Here is a 20087-nt window from a genome sequence, read left to right on the forward strand (position 1 = left end):
TTGGTCGAGAATGGAAACTTTCCTCCAATTAAAAGCCTTGTTACAGTTAGGGACGTCTTTTCGTTTATCAGAATGAAACACCAAAACAACTTTTTTTTTTTTTTTAAGTGTGTCTAAGCTGGTTTGTTGGACTAGAAACTTAAATAATTTGACAGTCATTAAAAAAAAAAAAAGTTTGACGGATTGGACAGGCAGGAAAAAAACGAATTGTATTTTCATTTGAAAAACAATGTCGTGTTATTGCGTGCATACAAACCAATGCACCAATATGTTTTTTAATAGCAGAATGAGAATCATTATTACATTCTGAAATAATACCTTGACAATAAGTTAAATATAATGTATTTAAAGAATTGCATTATAGTTGGCACATTAACTGTGAGTATTAGAGATCACATGCGACATTAGGGTGTATACAACTTTGGAATATTATTTTAAAATATCCCCCTGGCCACACTTTGGCTACACCAATTACTTAATTGTGATTATATTATTCAATGTTCTTAGTCCATTTCTATGTTATGTCATTATGGAATTTAATGTGTTTGATGTGTGACTTGAAGCTGCGCGTCCTCGCATTGCACATGTTATTAATCATTTACTTGTGTAGTATTTGCGTCAATAAATGGCAATACATCGTTAAAGAACCATGCAATAAAGCCCTGCACTCAGTGCGCCATCCTGAGACATTTAACGCATCCTAATTAGTTCCCACCCCATGTCCTCTGTATTGGACATCAATGGTGCTAAAGTGTGCACAACTTGAGGAATTTATTGCGGCTTTTTTTCAAGGCCTGAAAAGAATTGGGACGTGTGCCCACAGCAGGATACGACGCCAGGGCCGCTGTAAAGACAGTCTGTGCGCATCCCATAATGTGCAATAATCCATAAAGTCGCACCCTTAAAACAGACAATGAGAGTGTACTTAAAAATCATCATTCGTTTGCTTTATGGGCAATTCTGAGGGTTTTTTTTTCTTTCCACTGTGCAAGCCGAATAAAGCCACGCTCATCCTTTGATTTAAAAAAAAATAAAAAATTCCAAAACAAATTGAATTTATATTAATTTAATTCGTCCATGATTAGGGACACATGGCTGCAGCTGTGTCTATTTTCACCATGCAACCAGTGCAAAAAAAATAAACAAGAGGATGTAGTCGGTGTTTTCTCACGATCTATGCAACTGCCCCATAAACACCTGATTTTTTCATGTCTTTTTTTTTTTTTTTTTACTGCTTTTAAAGTTCCAGTTTGAAGTGTGTGTGTGTGTGTGTGTGTGTGTGTGTGTGTGTGTGTGTGTGTGTGTGTGTGTGTGTGTGTGTGTGTGTGCGTTTCTTGATTTTATTAGGTAAAAGAAGGACCCTCATGCAACCACCAATTCGTGACGATTCGGGGGTCTTATTGAAAGGGGATATTAAGAGTCAAGCAAAACAGAGGGTGCAAATGGGAACCATGCATACCTCTTCTTTTAAAGCGACATTGAATATCCGTGTCCAATCCATTAGTATGGTGTGTGTGTGTGTGTGTGTGTGTGGGGGGGGGGGGGGGGATTCAAAGTCGGAACTTTGAATGAAAAAATAAATGAGTTGCATCACATGATCTGCGTGGAGGCCAATTACCAACTCATTATTGTCCAATTAATTTAAGCTGTCGTCAAGATGCATAACAAAAAAGTTACACTAGATGCATTGCATGTCTGCATCTGAAAATGAGTAGGAAGAATGTGGAAAAAAAAAAGATATATTCATTTCTATATGTCTATTTGGGCAAGTTTTTTTCTGTGCAAAAGTCGTTTCATATACTGTCGTCACCAATGTGAAGTTATGTGAAGCAAAAAATAATAGTGGCACAATTCAACATGCCCGAAAAGGAGTGGGAAGAAGCCGAGTTTATTTATTTCACAAACCCCTTTGCTTGTCTCTGCGATTAAGCAGAGTCGGAACTTTGAATGAAAAAATAAATGAGTTGCATCACATGATCTGCGTGGAGGCCAATTACCAACTCATTATTGTCCAATTAATTTAAGCTGTCGTCAAGATGCATAACAAAAAAGTTACACTAGATGCATTGCATGTCTGCATCTGAAAATGAGTAGGAAGAATGTGAAAAAAAAAAGATATATTCATTTCTATATGTCTATTTGGGCAAGTTTTTTTCTGTGCAAAAAGTGTTTCATATACTGTCGTCACCAATGTGAAGTTATGTGAAGCAAAAATAATAGTGGCACAATTCAACATGCCCGAAAAGGAGTGGGAAGAAGCCGAGTTTATTTATTTCACAAACCCCTTTGCTTGTCTCTGCGATTAAGCAGAGTCGGAACTTTGAATGGAAAAATAAATGAGTTGCATCACATGATCTGCGTGGAGGCCAATTACCAACTCATTATTGTCCAATTAATTTAAGCTGTCGTCAAGATGCATAACAAAAAAGTTACACTAGATGCATTGCATGTCTGCATCTGAAAATGAGTAGGAAGAATGTGGAAAAAAAAAAAGATATATTCATTTCTATATGTCTATTTGGGCAAGTTTTTTTCTGTGCAAAAGTCGTTTCATATACTGTCGTCACCAATGTGAAGTTATGTGAAGCAAAAATAATAGTGGCACAATTCAACATGCCCGAAAAGGAGTGGGAAGAAGCCGAGTTTATTTATTTCACCAACCCCTTTGCTTGTCTCTGCGATTAAGCAGAAGGATTCACGGTGAAAGGAAAGAAGACGCCAATACACATTGAAAAATGTATAGAAATGGAGACACATTCGGTTCAGTTTCGGTTTATTTCGAACGCGCATACGATACAATGTAATTCATCGCACATTTCCAGTTGTTTCATTACAACACGTCCGAAAAGGAGTAGGAAGAAGCAGAGCTTATTTAATCCTAACCCCTTTTTCATACCATAGCCATTTTATACAATTTCCTTGTTCTCTGTAACAGAAAAGTGAACAAATAAATAATGAATAAATAATATACCTTATAAGCCAACAAATATCCATCCATCCATTTTCTACCGCTTGTCCCTTTTGGGGTCGTGGGGGGTGCTGGAGCCTATCTCAGCTGCATTCGGTTAAACACATAAATAATATTTGTCTCAATAACAAAACAAAAAAAGGGGGGGGGGGAAAGGGTTTGAGATGTTCGTCATAATTTTTGATCTGTGTACTTTGTGAACACGTGTAGTTTGAACAGTCTTCTAAACTGAATCATATTGGTGCTGTGTTTGATTATTTTGCTTAATCCGTTCCATAATTTAATTCCACATATACTAGAGGTTTTAAGTGTTGTATGTGCTACAAATGTTTTTAAATTAGATTTTCCTCTAATGTTATATTTCTCCTCTTTTGTTGAGAAGAATTGTTGTACATTCTTGGGTAGCAGGTTATAGTTTGCTTTATACATCATTTTAGCTGTTTGCAAATGCACCAAATCGTTGAATTTCAATAATTGTGATTTAATAAATAAAGGGTTTGTATGTTCTCTATATCCAACATTATGTATTATTCTAATTGATCTTTTTTGTGACACAGTTAGTGAATGAAGCGCACATTTGTAGTTATTTCCCCATATATCTGCACAATAACTCAGATATGGTAACACTAGTGAGCAGTAGAGAATATGAAGTAATTTTTGGTCTAGAACATGATTGACATGTTTCTTGCTACTTTATGTTGTATATTGTTTTCATGAGATTTCCAATTCATTTTATCATCTATTATTACTCCCAAAAATGTGTTTTCTTTTACCCTTTCAATATTTACTGTCTATCTGTGTTTGTGTTTGCCTTTCTCTTCTACTGTTACAAAATAGCATTATTTTAGGCTTACTGAGATTCAATGATAGTCTGTTTTTGTCAAATCATCTTTTTAATTTGTTCATTTCTTCTGTTATTATTTGTATTATCTTCTGTGTGTTCTCTCCTAAACAAAACGCAATCGTGTCATCTGCAAATAAAACTAACTTTAAGTCCTTTGTAACTTTACAAATGTCGTTTGTATAGAGATTGAACAATTTTGGTCCAAGCATTGATCCCTGAGGTACGCCACAAAATATGTTTCAGCTCGGTGGAAGTGTGTTCGCCAATCTTCACGAATTGCTTCCTGTTGGTTAAGTAGCTTATTACCCAGTTCAAGACCAACCCTCTGATTTCATACCGTTCTAATTTGTCTATTAAGATGCTGTGATTAATTGTGTCAAATGCATTTGTTAAATACATAAACACTGCAGCGGCACATTCTTTACTATCTATTGCTTTTGTGGTATCTTCCGTTATTTCGATAAATGCCATTGATGTTGAAATGTTGGCTCTGTATCCATATTGGTTGTCTGTGAGTGGTTTGTTTTTATTTATGAATATGTTTGATCTGTTGTTAAGTAGTTTTTCAATGATTTTAGAAAATTGTGGAAGTAGAGAAATAGGTCTGTATAAACTGGTGTTTGTCACCAGTCTTATAAATTGGTACGATGTTTGCTTTTTTAATTTTATCTGGGAATTTGCCTGTTTGATATGATAGGTTGCTGATATATGTTAAAGGTTCTGAAAGCTCTTCAATAAACTTTTTATCGTTTTCATATCAATTGCGTTGCAATCAGTTGAGGTCTTGGATTTACCTTTTTTCAAAATATTGATTATTTACTCTTTTGGCACACCTCCTAGGAACATAGAGTAACCCTAACCCTTCTATCTATGGTGTCATTCAAGTTTTCAACTGACTCAGGATCTGGAATATTTTCCTCCAGATTTGGTCCAATGTTCACAAAGTACTTATTGAAGCTTTCAACTACTTCATTCATATTGTCATTTTTTACATTTCCATCTAAGAAGTATTTAAGATAGTCCTTTTTAGCACCATTTTAATAATGCTATTGAGGATGTGCCATGTTGCTCTCATATTGTTTTTGTTCTGGTCCAATAATTGACTAATAATCTTTTCTACACGTTCGTAGAATGCCAGTTAGCTTGTTCTAATACGTTTTGTACTTGTTTTCTGCTTCTGTAGATCTTTGTGTTATAAATGTTCTATATAGTGTATTCTTCTTTTTGCAAGCATTTCTCAGTCCATTTGTCATTAAGATAAATAAAGATGTTAAAGAAATATTTAAAAAAACAAATGACTATAAATATTTTATTATGTCTTTAACAACAGGATATACACAATAACTTACATAGATGAATAAATAATGTTAATGATAGAAATCTAGAGGCAAAAATATTGCTATACTAATTTCTTATACCATCAGTGTGACGCAGTGCATTTCCACATGACTGCAACCTAAGATTCTACAGCAACAATAATTATATTTCATTCGTAATCTATTTCAATTAACTTGTGCTGTTTATATCCTATACTCAATGTATGTACTTTTCTATTTAGTTTATTATGTACGGGTACATATTATCGTTCTGTGGTCATTGGGCTACATCTGGGACCTCGGGTAGTAAATTTCATACCATCTCATGTCTCTCAGGTGTGCTGATATGACAATAAAGTTCCTTGAATATTTCAAACACAAATATTCCCACAAGGGATGACATTTTTAAAGTTAATTGGCGGGGTTTCATTAATGATGTGCGATTTGTGCTAAATTCTAGATTGAATTTCAAATCAGTTTGGAATTTGAACAGAGGTTGCAAACAGGAAGTGAAATTGCAATTCCATTTCAAATTGATAATTTTGGTATATTAAATACATATATGACTGTTTGATAATACTAAAGAGTATGGACCTTAAATATTGTAACTTTAAAATTATGGACACTCAATGGAAAAATACTCAATTTCCCAGAATGCCGAGCTCATGTTAAAAATAGATGGAATTTGTGTTGATTTGGGTGTTTGTACAAAGTTGTGTTATTTTTGTTAGTGCTTATACCAATACATTTTTTACATGTGAGAAATGCATCCTTAATTAGGTAAAAATAATTTATCAGAATCGCAATGAACCACATACCACCCCCACGGATTGTAAATAATCAAATGTAAATAATCAAATGTATATGCTTGTTCTTATGCTTTCTGAGCTCACCTTGTTCACTGCTCACTGTACATATCCTACAAAGTCAGACCTACACTGTTTCAATGTCCATTTCTCAGATGATATAATTGTTGATGACTGAAGTGTTGATATCAACCAAACCTAACCCCCCGCCCCAACCCCTTCCACATCCCACCCCCCGGGTTGTAAATAATGTAAATAATTCAATGTATATACTCCGATGTGTGATGACTGTATTATGCTGATAGTATATATGTATACCATGAATTGATTAACATGGACCCCGACTTAAACAAGTTGAAAAAACGTATTCGGGTGTTACCATTTAGTGGTCAATTGTACGGAATATGTACTTCACTGTGCAATCTACTAATAAAAGTCTCAGTCAATCAATCAATCCACTTCCTACATGTAACTCCAGTTCAACATCCTGCAGGGGTGGAGCCAATTCAATTCAAATTCCAATAATTCAAAGGAATTGCATTGAAAGCCTATAGTGACAGTTCGGTGCACTCAAACAGTGTTTATTTTTATGTGTATGGTACAAAGAGCGATGTGCCATTAATGTGACAACCTTTAATACACCGAACAAAAATATGAACACAGCACTTTTGTTTTTGCTCCCATTTGTCATGAGTTCAACTCAAAGATGTAAAACATTTACTATATACACAAAAGACCTATTCCTTTCAAATTTTGGTCACAAATCTGTTTAAATCTGTGTTAGTGAGCATTTCTTCTTTGCCAAGATAATCCATCCCACCTCACAGGTGTGGCACGTCAAGATGCTGATCAAATAGCATGATTATTGCACAGGTGTGCATGTCCACAATAAAAGGCCACTCTGAAATGTGCAGTTTTATCACACAACACAATGCTACAGATGTCGCAAGTTTTGAGGGAGCGTGCAGTTTGCATGCTGACTGCAGTAATGTCCACCAGAGCTGTTGCTCATGAACTGAATGTTCATTTCTCTACCATAAGCTGTCTACGAAGGTGTTTCAGAGGATTTGGCAGTACATTCAACCGGCCTCACAACCGCAGACCACATGTAGCCACACATCCAGCAGGTGCACCTTCATGACCAACTGAGAGCAGCCACACGAACAGCTGCTGCAACAGTTAGTTTGCATAACCAAAACAATTCTGCACAAACTGTGAGAAACCGTCTGAGGGAAACTCATCTGCATGCTCGTCGTCCTCATTGGGGTCTCGACCTGACTGCAGTTTGTCGTCGTAACCGACTTGAGTAGGCAAATTCTCACATTCAATGGCGCCTAGTACGTTGTAAAGGCGTTCTCTTTACGGATGAATCCTGGTTTTCACTGTTCAGGGTAGATGGCAGACAGCGTGCGTGGCGTCGAGTGGGAGAGTGGTTTGCTGATGTCAACGTTGTGAATGGAGTGGCCCATGGTGGGGGTGGGGTTTTGGTACGGGCAGGCGTATGTTGTGGACAACGAACACAAGTGCATTTTACTGATGGCATGTTGAATGCACAGAGATACCGTGACAAGGTCCTTAGGCCCATTGTTGTGCCGTTCACCAGAGACCATCACCTCATGCTGCAGTATGACAATGCACGGCCCCATGTTGCAAGGATCTGCACACAATTCCTGGAAGCTGAGAACATCCCAGTTCTTGCATGGCCAGCATACTCACCGGACATGTCACCCATTGAGGATGTTTGGTATGCTGTGGATCGGCGTATACGACAGCGTGTTCCAGTTCCTGACAATATCCAGCAAGTTAGCACAGCCATTGAAGAGGAGTGGACCAACATTCCACAGGCCACAATCAACAACCTGATCAACTCTATGCGAAGGAGATGTGTTGCACTGTGTGAGGCAAATAGTGGTCAAACCAGATAATGACTGCTTATTTGATCACCCCAGAACCCCAATAATAATAACAATAGATTAGATTTGATAAATGGGCAGCACGGTGGAAGAGGGGTTAGTGCATCTGCCTCACAATATGAAGGTCCTGAGTAGTCCTGGGTTCAATCCCGGGCTCGGGATCTTTCTGTGTGGAGTTTGCAGGTTCTCCCCGTGACTGTGTGGGTTCCCTGCGGGTACTCCGGCTTCCTCCCACTTCCAAAGACATGCACCTGGGGATAGGTTGATTGGTAACACTAAATTTGCCCTAGTGTGTGAATGTGAGTGTGAATGTTGTCTGTCCGTCTGTGTTGGCCCTGCGATGAGGTGGCGACTTGTCCAGGGTGTACCCCGCCTTCCGCCCGATTGTAGGTGAGATAGGCTCCAGCGCCCCCCGCGACCCCGAAGGGAATAAGCGGTAGAAAATGGATGGATGGATAGATTTGATATTGCGCTTTTCTATTATTAGATACTCAAAGCGCTCACAAAGAAGTGGGAACCCATCATTCATTCACATCTGGTGGTGGTAAGTTACATTTGTAGCCACAGCTGCCCTGGGGTAGACTGACGGAAGCGAGGCTGCCAGTTTGCACCTACGGCCCCTCCGACCACCACCTATCATTCATTCATCATTCATCCACCAGTGTGAGCGGCACCGGGGGCAAGGGTGAAGTGGATGTCAAGAGACGGGGAGCGAACTTGCAACCCTCAGGTTTCTGGCACGGCCGCGCTACCGCCCCTGAGCACCCAATAAAGCAAAACTGCACATTTTAGTGTGGCCTTTTATTGTGGGCAGCGTGAGGCACACCTGTGCAATATACTTTTTAATCATATGCAAACTAACTGTTGCCGCAGCTGTCCGGGTGGCTGCTCTCTGTTGGTCATGAAGGTGCACCTGCTGGATGTGTGGTTACACGTGGTCTGCGGTTGTGAGGCCGGTATGATGTACTGCCAAATTCTCTGAAACGCCTTCAGAGACAGCTCATGGTAGAGAAATGAACATTCAGTTCATGGGCAACAGCTCTGGTGGACATTATTGCAGTCAGCATGCAAACTGCACGCTCCCTCAAAACTTGCGACATCTGTGGCATTGTGCTGTGTGATATAACTACACATTTCAGAGTGGCCTTTTATTGTGGACAGGCACACCTGTGCAAGAATCATGTTGTTTAATCACATCTTGATATGCCACACCTGTGAGGTGGGATGGATTATCTTGGCAAAAAATAAGTGCTCACTAACACAGATTTAAACAGATTTGTGAATAATATTTGAGAGGAATGGGTATTTTGTGTATATAGTAAAAGTTTTACATCTTTGAGTTCAACTCATCAAATCAAATCAAATCAACTTTATTTATAGAGCACATTTAAAATTTACCACAGGGGTAGCCAAAGTGCTGTACAATGAGCAGGTTAAAAGATAAAACGAGTACCGAGCAAACACAACACAACACAAACAGAACACGATAAAAAATAAATAATTAAAATAGAATTAATAAAAACATAAAAACATAAAAACAGGATCACAGCAGGTGTATTATGGGGCGCCATTGCAGGATGGATATCACTCAGTGTTAAAAGCCATGGAATAAAAGTATGTTTTTAAGAGAGATTTAAAAACAGGAAGAGAGGAGGCTTGTCTAACACTCAGGGGTAGGTCGTTCCAGAGCTTGGGGGCAGCAACGGCGAAAGCTCTGTCACCTCTAAGCTTCAGCCTTGTGTCAGGGACCGTCAACAGCAGCTGATCGGCTGATCTTAAGGATCGGGTGGGGCAGTAAGGCTGAAGGAGGTCGGAGAGATAGGTTGGCGCGAGGTTGTTTAGACATTTAAAAACAAATGACAAAGGGGAGCAAAAACAAAAGTGTTGCGTTTATTTTTTTGTTCAGAATATATTACGTATTAGCGTCAGCGGAAATAAATGAATTTTACTCTAATATATTAAGGACAATTCATCTTGAGGAATGTTTTTTTAAGGATATGGAGGAAAATATGAGATTTGCAGTGATTCTCATCACTTTAAGTGTCATGTAGTACTTCCAGTCTACCGGCTGAGGGCGTAGTTGACGCACATTATTATTGTGTCAAAACTGCAAAGACAGGTCAAGCATGATTTAAAAAAGAAGGCTTGCTGACATAACACACATCTGTACATGGAGAAACCAACACATATATAAACAACGTGGTGTATATTAATGTTTCCTTTATTACGGAAATGTGTTTGAGAACATTTCTCTGTGCAAATACATTGGGTACTTCAACGACAACAATCACATACTCTCAAAAAAGCCAACAATAAATACAATAATGCTCTCTTTTTTTCTTTTTTGCTCGTGTCGAATTCGAGGGAGAAAGTGCTTCAGAAGACGGGGAGTTTGGAATCATATTGGATAAACTATCACAAGTTTTGTGTTAGTCCCTCACATGAGCGTATCAGAAGATCCAAATAATCCATTTAAATTCTTCTTTTTGAGATTGCCATTCACATGCTCCAAATACACCAGTACTACTAGATGTTTCATTACTGTATATATGCAGACGTGGAAAAAAAAAACACTAAGTTCATCCCAGGGTATGCAAATCCGCATGTTATCACCTTTGATGGACATCTTCATTCATTTGCATTGAAACCAGACCCCGAATAAATGCTACCGTGTAAAGCAGATTTCCTTGCAATGTGCCTTGTTTGGGATGATTGCAATAAAAAGGTCGCTTCAAGGAGAGGCACAGAGTCAGAGACAAAAAGTCCCTTTCGTTAGAAACAGCAACAAAACAAAGTCCCCCTTTCAGCAGTCATATTGTGCACATAAATAGACAAAACAGTGTGAGTGTATCCCGTTTAGCAAAAGAGAAAACATTGGAAGGGGTGCAGTTCTTTCATTGTCAGAAAAGGAAAAAAGTGCCATGTAGGGCGGGGGTTTCCAAACTTTTTTTTTTTTGCAAGAAAATTGAAAGATGGGAAGGGGGTGCATTATGATACATTTTGTACATGAAGGATGCTAAAATGTTGTTCAGGGAAAAAAATACAGAGAAACTCGACACAATATGTGTTGACGTTATCACAGTATGTACAATACAGTGGTACCTCAGTTAGCAATTATTTTTGGGATAAGAGCTGTCTCTCGGCTAATTGTTATGCTCTAGGTTACTACACTGTAAAAAAAAAAAAAACCTATTTTTATGGTTAATTTACTCTAGATTTCTACTGTAATTTTTCTAAAATAGTTTATAAAACTGTAGAATTGAAGACATTATCTGTAAATAAACAACCCGCCTGTTATTTTAAGTAATATGCCAGTAATGACAAACTATGTATATTTCCTTTTTTTTTTTACAGAAAAATACCAAATTAATTATACATAGCATTTTCTGTTTTCTTAAATTACTTTCAAATTCATGTAATATTACGATATTTTTCCGTAAAAAGTTTCATGAAAATTTCTGTAATTATAATGTTCCATCCATCCATCCATCTTCTTCCGCTTATCCGAGGTCGGGTCGCGGGGGCAGCAGCCTAAGCAGGGAAGCCCAGACTTCCCTCTCCCCAGCCACTTCGTCCAGCTCCTCCCGGGGGATCCCGAGGCGTTCCCAGGCCAGCCGGGAGACATAGTCTTCCCAACGTGTCCTGGGTCTTCCTCGTGGCCTCCTACCGGTCGGACATGCCCTAAACACCTCCTTAGGGAGGCGCTCGGGTGGCATCCTGACCAGATGCCCAAACCACCTCATCTGGCTCCTCTCGATGCGGAGGAGCAGCGGCTTTACTTTGAGCTCCCCCCGGATGACAGAGCTTCTCACCCTATCTCTAAGGGAGAGCCCCGCCACCCGGCGGAGGAAACTCATTTCGGCCGCTTGTACCCGTGATCTTGTCCTTTCGGTCATAACCCAAAGCTCATGACCATAGGTGAGGATGGGAACGTAGATCGACCGGTAAATTGAGAGCTTTGCCTTCCGGCTCAGCTCCTTCTTCACCACAACGGATCGATACAGCGTCCGCATTACTGAAGACGCCGCACCGATCCGCCTGTCGATCTCACGATCCACTCTTCCCTCACTCGTGAACAAGACTCCGAGGTACTTGAACTCCTCCACTTGGGGCAAGATCTCCTCCCCAACCCGGAGATGGCACTCCACCCTTTTCCGGGCGAGAACCATGGACTCGGACTTGGAGGTGCTGATTCTCATCCCAGTCGCTTCACACTCAGCTGCGAACCGATCCAGTGAGAGCTGAAGATCCTGGCCAGATGAAGCCATCAGGACCAAATCATCTGCAAAAAGCAGAGACCTAATCCTGCAGCCACCAAACCGGATCCCCTCAACGCCTTGACTGCGCCTAGAAATTCTGTCCATAAATATATATTATATATATATATTATAATGTTTTTGATCATTATTTGGTTTACAATGTTTTACTTTAATTTTATGGTTTTCGTTTGGCAGCCGTAGCTGCCAGTAGATGACCGTTTTTTTACAGATTTTTTTTTTTTACAGTGTAGCAAAGGATTTGTGTTCCACGTGGTTGGCGTAATATCAGATCACTACATCCAGTGGTTCACTCTCTCGCTCTTTAGCTCATAGCTATAAGACATAACTCTGTTTTTGCAACCATGGGAACGAAGAAAGTGAGTGAAGAAAGCGGATCATACTCATTGAATTCAAGAAAGAAATCATTGCAATATATCACCGAGCGTGGATAAGCTTGGTTAGGCAGCATAGGCAAAACAAGCACCCTCATATAAGGGTGCTGCATATGATTTGTTTGTTTTTTTACCACAAACGTATTCTTAGCCCATTCCTGCTCCGTCACTGATAATGAATATGATGACAAATTTTACACAAAATTTTGATTGTCACTGTGACGCACGGTGTAAGTGCGGGGTTGAAAAGTTGACAATCGAATTCCGGTCAGAGTTGTGCCGGAAATATGAGCACCTTTATCCATCCATCCATTTTCTACCGCTTGTCCCTTTTGGAGTGGCGGGGGGTGCTGTATTCGTGCGGAAGGCGGCGTACACCCTGGACTTCATGTCAAATATATTATTTTGCACTTATAAATTTAAAATATATATATATATACTTAACTAGTTTTAGAACAAAACATACATCCAATTTAATTCAAGTTTGATCTAAAAAAGTATAAAAATCGTTTGACATAAATAAATAAAAAAGTGTGAAAAAATGTAATGAGGAAGGGGGGGGTCTCCAAATAAAATTCTGCTTACGGCCCCAATTTAGCCGATTTGTCGGTGTCTCGTTTTGTGTGAAGAAGCACATGTAATAATAATAAATGAATGACAGGGTGCTTCATATGGATTTTTTTTACCTCCAACTTATTCTTAGCCCCTTCCTGCTCCGACACTGCTAAAATACGATGGCATATTTTGCCCAAAATCTTGATTGTCACTCATGGCGCACGGTGTTAGTGTGGGGAAGAAAATTTGACAAATACAGAATCCCGGTCTGGGTTATACCGGAAATATGAGCAACTTTGTGCAAAATGTGTTATTCTGCACTTAAAAACGTAAAACAAAATGCTATTAATTAATTTTAGTGGAAAAAATGCATCAAATCAAATTCAAGTTTGATTTAGAAAATTATTGTTTGACGCAAATAAAACAAACATTAAAAAAATTGTAATGGGGGACCCCAAACAAAATTCTGCATAGGACCCCAATTTAGCCTGGGGAGGCCCTGGGCCCCATGATCTGGGTGCCCCTTTTTGCTGAAGAAGCGCATGTAACACGTCAATAAATGAATGGCAGCGTATGCTTCATATGACATTTTTTACTGCAGAGTTATTCCTAGCCCCTTCCTGCTTTGTCAATGATAAGAATATGATGGCATATTTCTCCAAGAATTTTGATTGTCAGACATGGCGAACAGTGTTGGTGTTAGTTTCTTCCCCAGTAACTTATTTTAGTACAAAACATTCATTAAAAAAAAAATCAAGTTTGATTGAAGGACTATGAAGTTTGACATAAACTTAAAAAGTGTGAAAAAATGTATAATGTCGGAAGGGGTCCTCAAAATAGAATTCTGCTAGACTGCGGACATTTATCGATGAAAATATAGAGAAGCTGAAGATGGTGTGTTTGCCTGAGAAGCATGGCTCGAAGAAGGTTCCGAACAGAATGCTGTAGTCTAGTACTTCAAAACGTGGCTGTAGTTATTTGTAGTATTGTATTGTTTTTGATACAATATTAGCTATAGAAGGTTGTTTTTCTCATTGAAAAGCATGCCACGTGTTAAAATGGCGGTATTTTGTAAGGGGCTCAGAACGGCATAATTGAAATTCAATTAATTTCAATGTGGAAGGTTGATTTGAGATATATGAGTATTTTGGGGAACAAGAACCAATTAAAGTCATAAGCTGAGGTACGACTGTACTTGGGCGAATCTGCCAAAATGAAATGGCTGCGCTCTGGACACCTCTTAGGGGACAGTTACTAAAGCAAATTAGTCTTATATCCAATCATAAATCTCTTTAATGATCATTTCAGCGGTTGCCTGAATGGACAGATGTACCTCCTGGCCAGGTATCGAACCCAAGCCCTCTGCCATGCAAGCCAGAAGCATTGACCATTACACCACCAGTTTTGTTTTGTTTGTTTGTTTAACATGCCAAATATTATGGACAAAAAAACAAGCTATGATCCAAAAATGGCCCCCAGGTCACACTTTGGACACCCCTTCTGTATCGGAAAGCTGCAGGAGAATAAAACGTGTGCAGAAATAACATCCAAACACACCCCGCCGGATGTATGTTTGGAATATTTATATCTTACAATATTTTATCACGTAAAAAAAAAAAAAAAACTACCGTTGTCTCGTGCAACATTTTTAAAAATAATATTGTGGCCGAAAATAAGCATTTTCAAGCATAAAAATGTCTCAAATGAACTAAAAACATAAACCCCAAAGTACACCGTAAACATGTTCATTAGCCAATTACTGGCTAATAATTTCACAGTAATTTACTGTAAAATACCAACTGCTGAGCTGTGATTTCATGCGTGATTGCAATAAATGTATTGCAATTTTATAATCAACCGCTCTATCATCGCCCCTTCCTGGACAAGAGTGTGCAACGCAGTCTACGGAACCCAGTTTGAATTTACAGTAACAATATCGCTGTGTGCACACTAAAAAATGTTGGGTTAAAAAATAACCCAGTTTTAACCCAACTGCTAGTTCAGAAAAGGACAAAACCCCTTATTTGAGGTATTTTAACTCAACATTTTTGGGTTAATCTTTTCAACCCAACTTTTGCGTTGAATTACTTAACCCAAAAGTTGAGTTACGATAACTTAATGTTGGGTCATTCCCAACCAAACTACTGGGTTGAATTATTTAACCCAAAAGTTGAGTTATGATAACTTAATGTTGGGTTATTCCCAGAAATGTAGTTAAAATAATACCCTTATAACCCAAAAAATGGATTTCTCTTCATAAAAATAACTCCAAAATTTAACCCAACACTCGCAACTCATAGTTTTGGTTTGCAAAATAACCCAGCATTTTTTAGTGTGTAATATAGGGATATCCATTTTTTATAACCATTTGTTGCAATGTCACAGTCAATTTTGAGCATGGTACTTTTACTGTAAATATCCTGGTAATTGTTTACAGTGTAGTATTGGCCACTTGCCTATCAGCATGGTGGCCACTGATTGGTTCAGCCTCAGACAGCATTACCATTGGATAAAAATAGTTTTTTTTATTTCATGTCTGAGGACTCTCCTAATGTTAAAAACTGTATTTGGAACAGTTTTTTTTATATACGAATTGTGAAATTAATTTCTCACGGTCAGGCTCGGAACCACTTAACAGCAATAAGCGAGGGGATTCCTGTATACCATTTGCAAAAAAAAACAAAAAAATGGAGTTGAGATGATATCAGAGTGCATCATCGTGGGCGGTAAAAGTGGAATATGCATATCAGTCATGGTATCAATCCCAGCTTCAATCGGGCCAATACTATAAGTCAGGGGTGTCAAACGTATGAGTTTGAGGCATGAGTTTGCTAAGTATAAAAATTAACCTGAAATCTTTGAATGAGACTTGTTCTAAATGTGTCCACTAGATGTCGCAATAGCAATTCTTTGTATCTTTGTAGATGATGCTACATATATACAAAATAAGGAAAATGATCAAACTACATAAATAACATACTGTAATTTGATTTTGACATCATTTTAGGTAACACTTTAGTATGGGGAACACATATTCGCCATTAATTAGTTGCTTATTAACATGCAAATTAGTAACATAATGGCTCTTAATTAGTCATTATTAATTACTTATTAATGCCTTATTCTGCATGGCCTTATTATACAACCAGTAAGCCATTAACTAAGAGTCTTCCCCCAATAACCTCAGAATTATTGCTTATTAGTAACCCTAACCCTTATATGTTCTCCTGGTGTCCAAATAACTCTAAATTAAGTCTTTGTTACTTAGAGCAGTGGTCCCCAACCAGCGGGCTACGGCCCGGTACCGGTCCGTGGATCGATTGGTACCGGGTCGCACAAGAAATTAAAAAAATAATAAATTAAATACTTTTTTTTTTTAATTAAATCAACATGAAAAACACAAGATACACTTACAATTAGTGCACCAACCCAAAAAACCTCCCTCATTCGCACAAAAGGGTTGTTTCTTTCTGTTATTAATATTTCAGGTTCCTATATTATATATGAATATAGGTCAATACAGTCTGCAGGGATACAGTCCGTAAGCACACATGATTGAATTTTTTTTATGACCAAAAAAATGGGACAAATTTTCAAGCGTTGACCGGTCCACAGTTACAAATAGGTTGGGGACCACTGACTTAAGAGTATGTTCCCCATACTAATGTTTATATATTGATGGATTGAAAATTAACACCAATGAGTTGACTGATGAACATGATCACATAATTTATTTAGAAAATATAAATAACGACAAGTGTGTGAATGTGAGTGTGAATGTTGTCTGTCTATCTGTGTTGGCCCTGCGATGAGGTGGCGACTTGTCCAGGGTGAACCCCGCCTTTCGCCCGATTGTAGCTGAGATAGGCTCCAGCGCCCCCCGCGAAGGGAATAAGCGGTAGAAAATGGATGGATGGATGGAAATAAAGAGAGAATACTATTAACCGCAACATGTACGTGTGAAAAAAACCCAACAACATTATGATTTTTTTTTCAATTTCAGAATGAGCTTGTTCTATTTTTAAACAAAGAACCCAATCTGAAGTTGTCTTTATTTTTAAGTTATCGTGCCATGTTTGGGAGTAGATTTTTTCCCATCTAAAATGAGTTTGACACCCCTGCTATAAGTTAAAGTTAAAGTTAAGTTAAAGTACCAATTATTTTCACACACACACTAGGTGTGGTGAAACGTGTCCTCTGCATTTGACCCATCACCTTGTTCCACCCTCTGGGAGGTGAGGGGAGCAGTGAGCAGCAGCGGTGGGCGCGCCCGGGAATCATTTTGGTGATTTAACCCCCCAATTCCGACCCCTTGATGCTGAGTATAAGTGCATATTTTGCGGAGAAAATAAGAGAAAGGTTGACCTCAAAGGCCTTTGGGTGTTTGCTATCAGCTAAAGGCCATTTAGGATGATTTCATTATAGAAAAAACGGGGACAAGTCCCAGCAAGCTCAGGCGTTCCTCCGGGAGTTTCCGGTGGCGGACGAGCGGCCCGTCTCGTGGTCCGGGCGGTATTTGAGCCAGCAGATGAGCCACGTCACCACCACCGAGAACATGGCCAGGATGCTGGCCACCGACAAGCAGATGGGTCCCGCCGGGGACGGAGGGATGCTGTGGCTGTGCACGAAGATCAGGCCCATGAAGAGCAACAGGTGGCGACTTGTCCAGGGTGAACCCCGCCTTTCGCCCGATTGTAGCTGAGATAGGCTCCAGCGCCCCCCCCCCGCTACCCCGAAGGGAATAAGCGGTAGAAAATGGATGGATGGATGGAAATAAAGAGAGAATACTATTAACCGCAACATGTACGTGTGAAAAAAACCCAACAACATTATGATTTTTTTACAATTTCAGAATGAGCTTGTTCTATTTTTAAACAAAGAACCCAATCTGAAGTTGTCTTTATTTTTAAGTTATCGTGCCGTTTGGGAGTAGATTTTTTCCCATCTAAAATGAGTTTGACACCCCTGCTATAAGTTAAAGTTAAAGTTAAGTTAAAGTACCAATTATTTTCACACACACACTAGGTGTGGTGAAATGTGTCCTCTGCATTTGACCCATCACCTTGTTCCACCCTCTGGGAGGTGAGGGGAGCAGTGAGCAGCAGCGGTGGGCGCGCCCGGGAATCATTTTGGTGATTTAACCCCCCAATTCCGACCCCTTGATGCTGAGTATAAGTGCATATTTTGCGGAGAAAATAAGAGAAAGGTTGACCTCAAAGGCCTTTGGGTGTTTGCTATCAGCTAAAGGCCATTTAGGATGATTTCATTATAGAAAAAAAGGGGACAAGTCCCAGCAAGCTCAGGCGTTCCTCCGGGAGTTTCCGGTGGCGGACGAGCGGCCCGTCTCGTGGTCCGGGCGGTATTTGAGCCAGCAGATGAGCCACGTGACCACCACCGAGAACATGGCCAGGATGCTGGCCACCGACAAGCAGATGGGTCCCGCCGGGGACGGAGGGATGCTGTGGCTGTGCACGAAGATCAGGCCCATGAAGAGCAACACCAGCATGGACAGGAAGGAGAAGATCACGCACACGCATCCGGTGGTCAGAGCCACCCGCTTGCAGCTCTGACAGCTGTCGTAGCGCGCCGAGTCTTGCGAGAGGGTGGTGGCCGTGGACACGGTGGTGGACGGCGTGGCTTGGCCGCCGCCGCCGCCGCCGCCGGACGCTCCCGACGCCTCCTCCCGGCGGAGCGCCACCAGAGCCGGGTGCAGCGGCGGAGGGTAGGGCGGCAAGGCGTCCTGCGGGAGCGGGTCGGAGTCGATGTAGAGCGGGAAGTCCTCCGTCACCTTGGTGTTGTTGGGCAGGTTCTGTATCCGGTAGTCCGGCACCGGCGTCCGGTGTCGACACACCGGGCAGCTGATGCGCCACGGCCGCTCCTCGCGGAGGTGCAGCGTGTTGAGGCACTCCTCGCAGAAGGTGTGCAAGCACTCCAGGATCTTCGGCGCCCGGCGGTCGAGGTCGAAGTAATTGTAGCAGATTTTGCATTCGTACTCCTCGTACGTAAACGCCGAGGGGGGGTCGGCGGCGGCGGCGGCGGCGGCGGCGGAACCCGCTCCGCCGCGCGGCGCCGCGTCTACTTCTGCCATGTCATCTTTCGCCATCCGCGTTGAACACAAAGGAAGCGGAGATGCTGACGTCTCTCGGCGCTCGCCCCCTCCTCCCAGCTCAGGGAGACGCCATCATCCTCCCCGCAGAACGACGACGACGACTACGACGACGATGATGATGATGATCCGCTCGTGAATATTCAAAAGCTCTCAATTCCGCCTCGCTGGTGAGGGAGCGGGTGACGTCACGCGCCAACCATCACATCCATCCTGTTGACCGTCCTTATTAAGGGAGGGCGATACGGCATGTTTTGGTATCGATCCGATACCGCATAATGGTGAACAAGAGTGCAGGCAACATTCGTGACTCAAAATATGACAATGCCCGGGCAAATTATTGTTTAACTAGGCTACAGATAGATCCACCCTTCTTCAGAAGTCATTCTTTGGTATTTGGAAACTATATAACAGCCAATATATGCATGAGAAATGCATGCTAGTTTATATGGTGCCGCGCAGCAGTTGAGCATGGCGCGCAATTGAAACAACGCTAAAACCGTAAAATGGTCTGAAATTGTAGGGTAGAAATAGTTACACAAAAATGTGCTTCGTATTTCACTCTTTCTATCTACTTACATGTGATCAATGCAATTGCCTGATTTATCGGGATTCTGGAATTTGCAGCGTTGTCGAGCGTGTGTCGTCGAGCTTGGTAAAGTCCTCTTTGTCTTAGGGAAGGTATGGCTCTTTGTTTTATAGAAGATTCTACGCGCATGCGTAGAAGCTTCCGTGCTCAGCCTCGACTCACTGAGTCAAGGCTGCACGCATGCGCGTCAGGTTACTCGAAAAAAACAACACGTTCGCGGAACAAAGGGAAACGTTACTACACAATGTATATAAAGTAAATTTGCGAAAAAAAACACTTTGAAAAGCCTAACGGTCGCTGTTTCCATTGCAGGCAAATATTTTGTGTGTCATAGGTTTT

The 20087-nt window shown here is 40.5% G+C and overlaps 1 protein-coding gene across 1 annotated transcript; it reads right to left on the minus strand.

The window, feature by feature from the left end:
• Positions 1–17713: 17713 nt before the first annotated feature.
• LOC133572575 (RING finger protein 228) lies at positions 17714–19364 on the minus strand. The gene has a single exon (XM_061925389.2). The coding sequence runs from the start codon at positions 19154–19156 to the stop codon at positions 18353–18355; it is 804 nt and encodes a 267-aa protein (XP_061781373.2). The 5' UTR covers positions 19157–19364; the 3' UTR covers positions 17714–18352.
• Between the last annotated feature and the right edge of the window lie 723 nt (positions 19365–20087).

This window comes from Nerophis lumbriciformis, linkage group LG30, assembly GCF_033978685.3.
Source record: "Nerophis lumbriciformis linkage group LG30, RoL_Nlum_v2.1, whole genome shotgun sequence".
NCBI lineage: Eukaryota > Metazoa > Chordata > Actinopteri > Syngnathiformes > Syngnathidae > Nerophis > Nerophis lumbriciformis.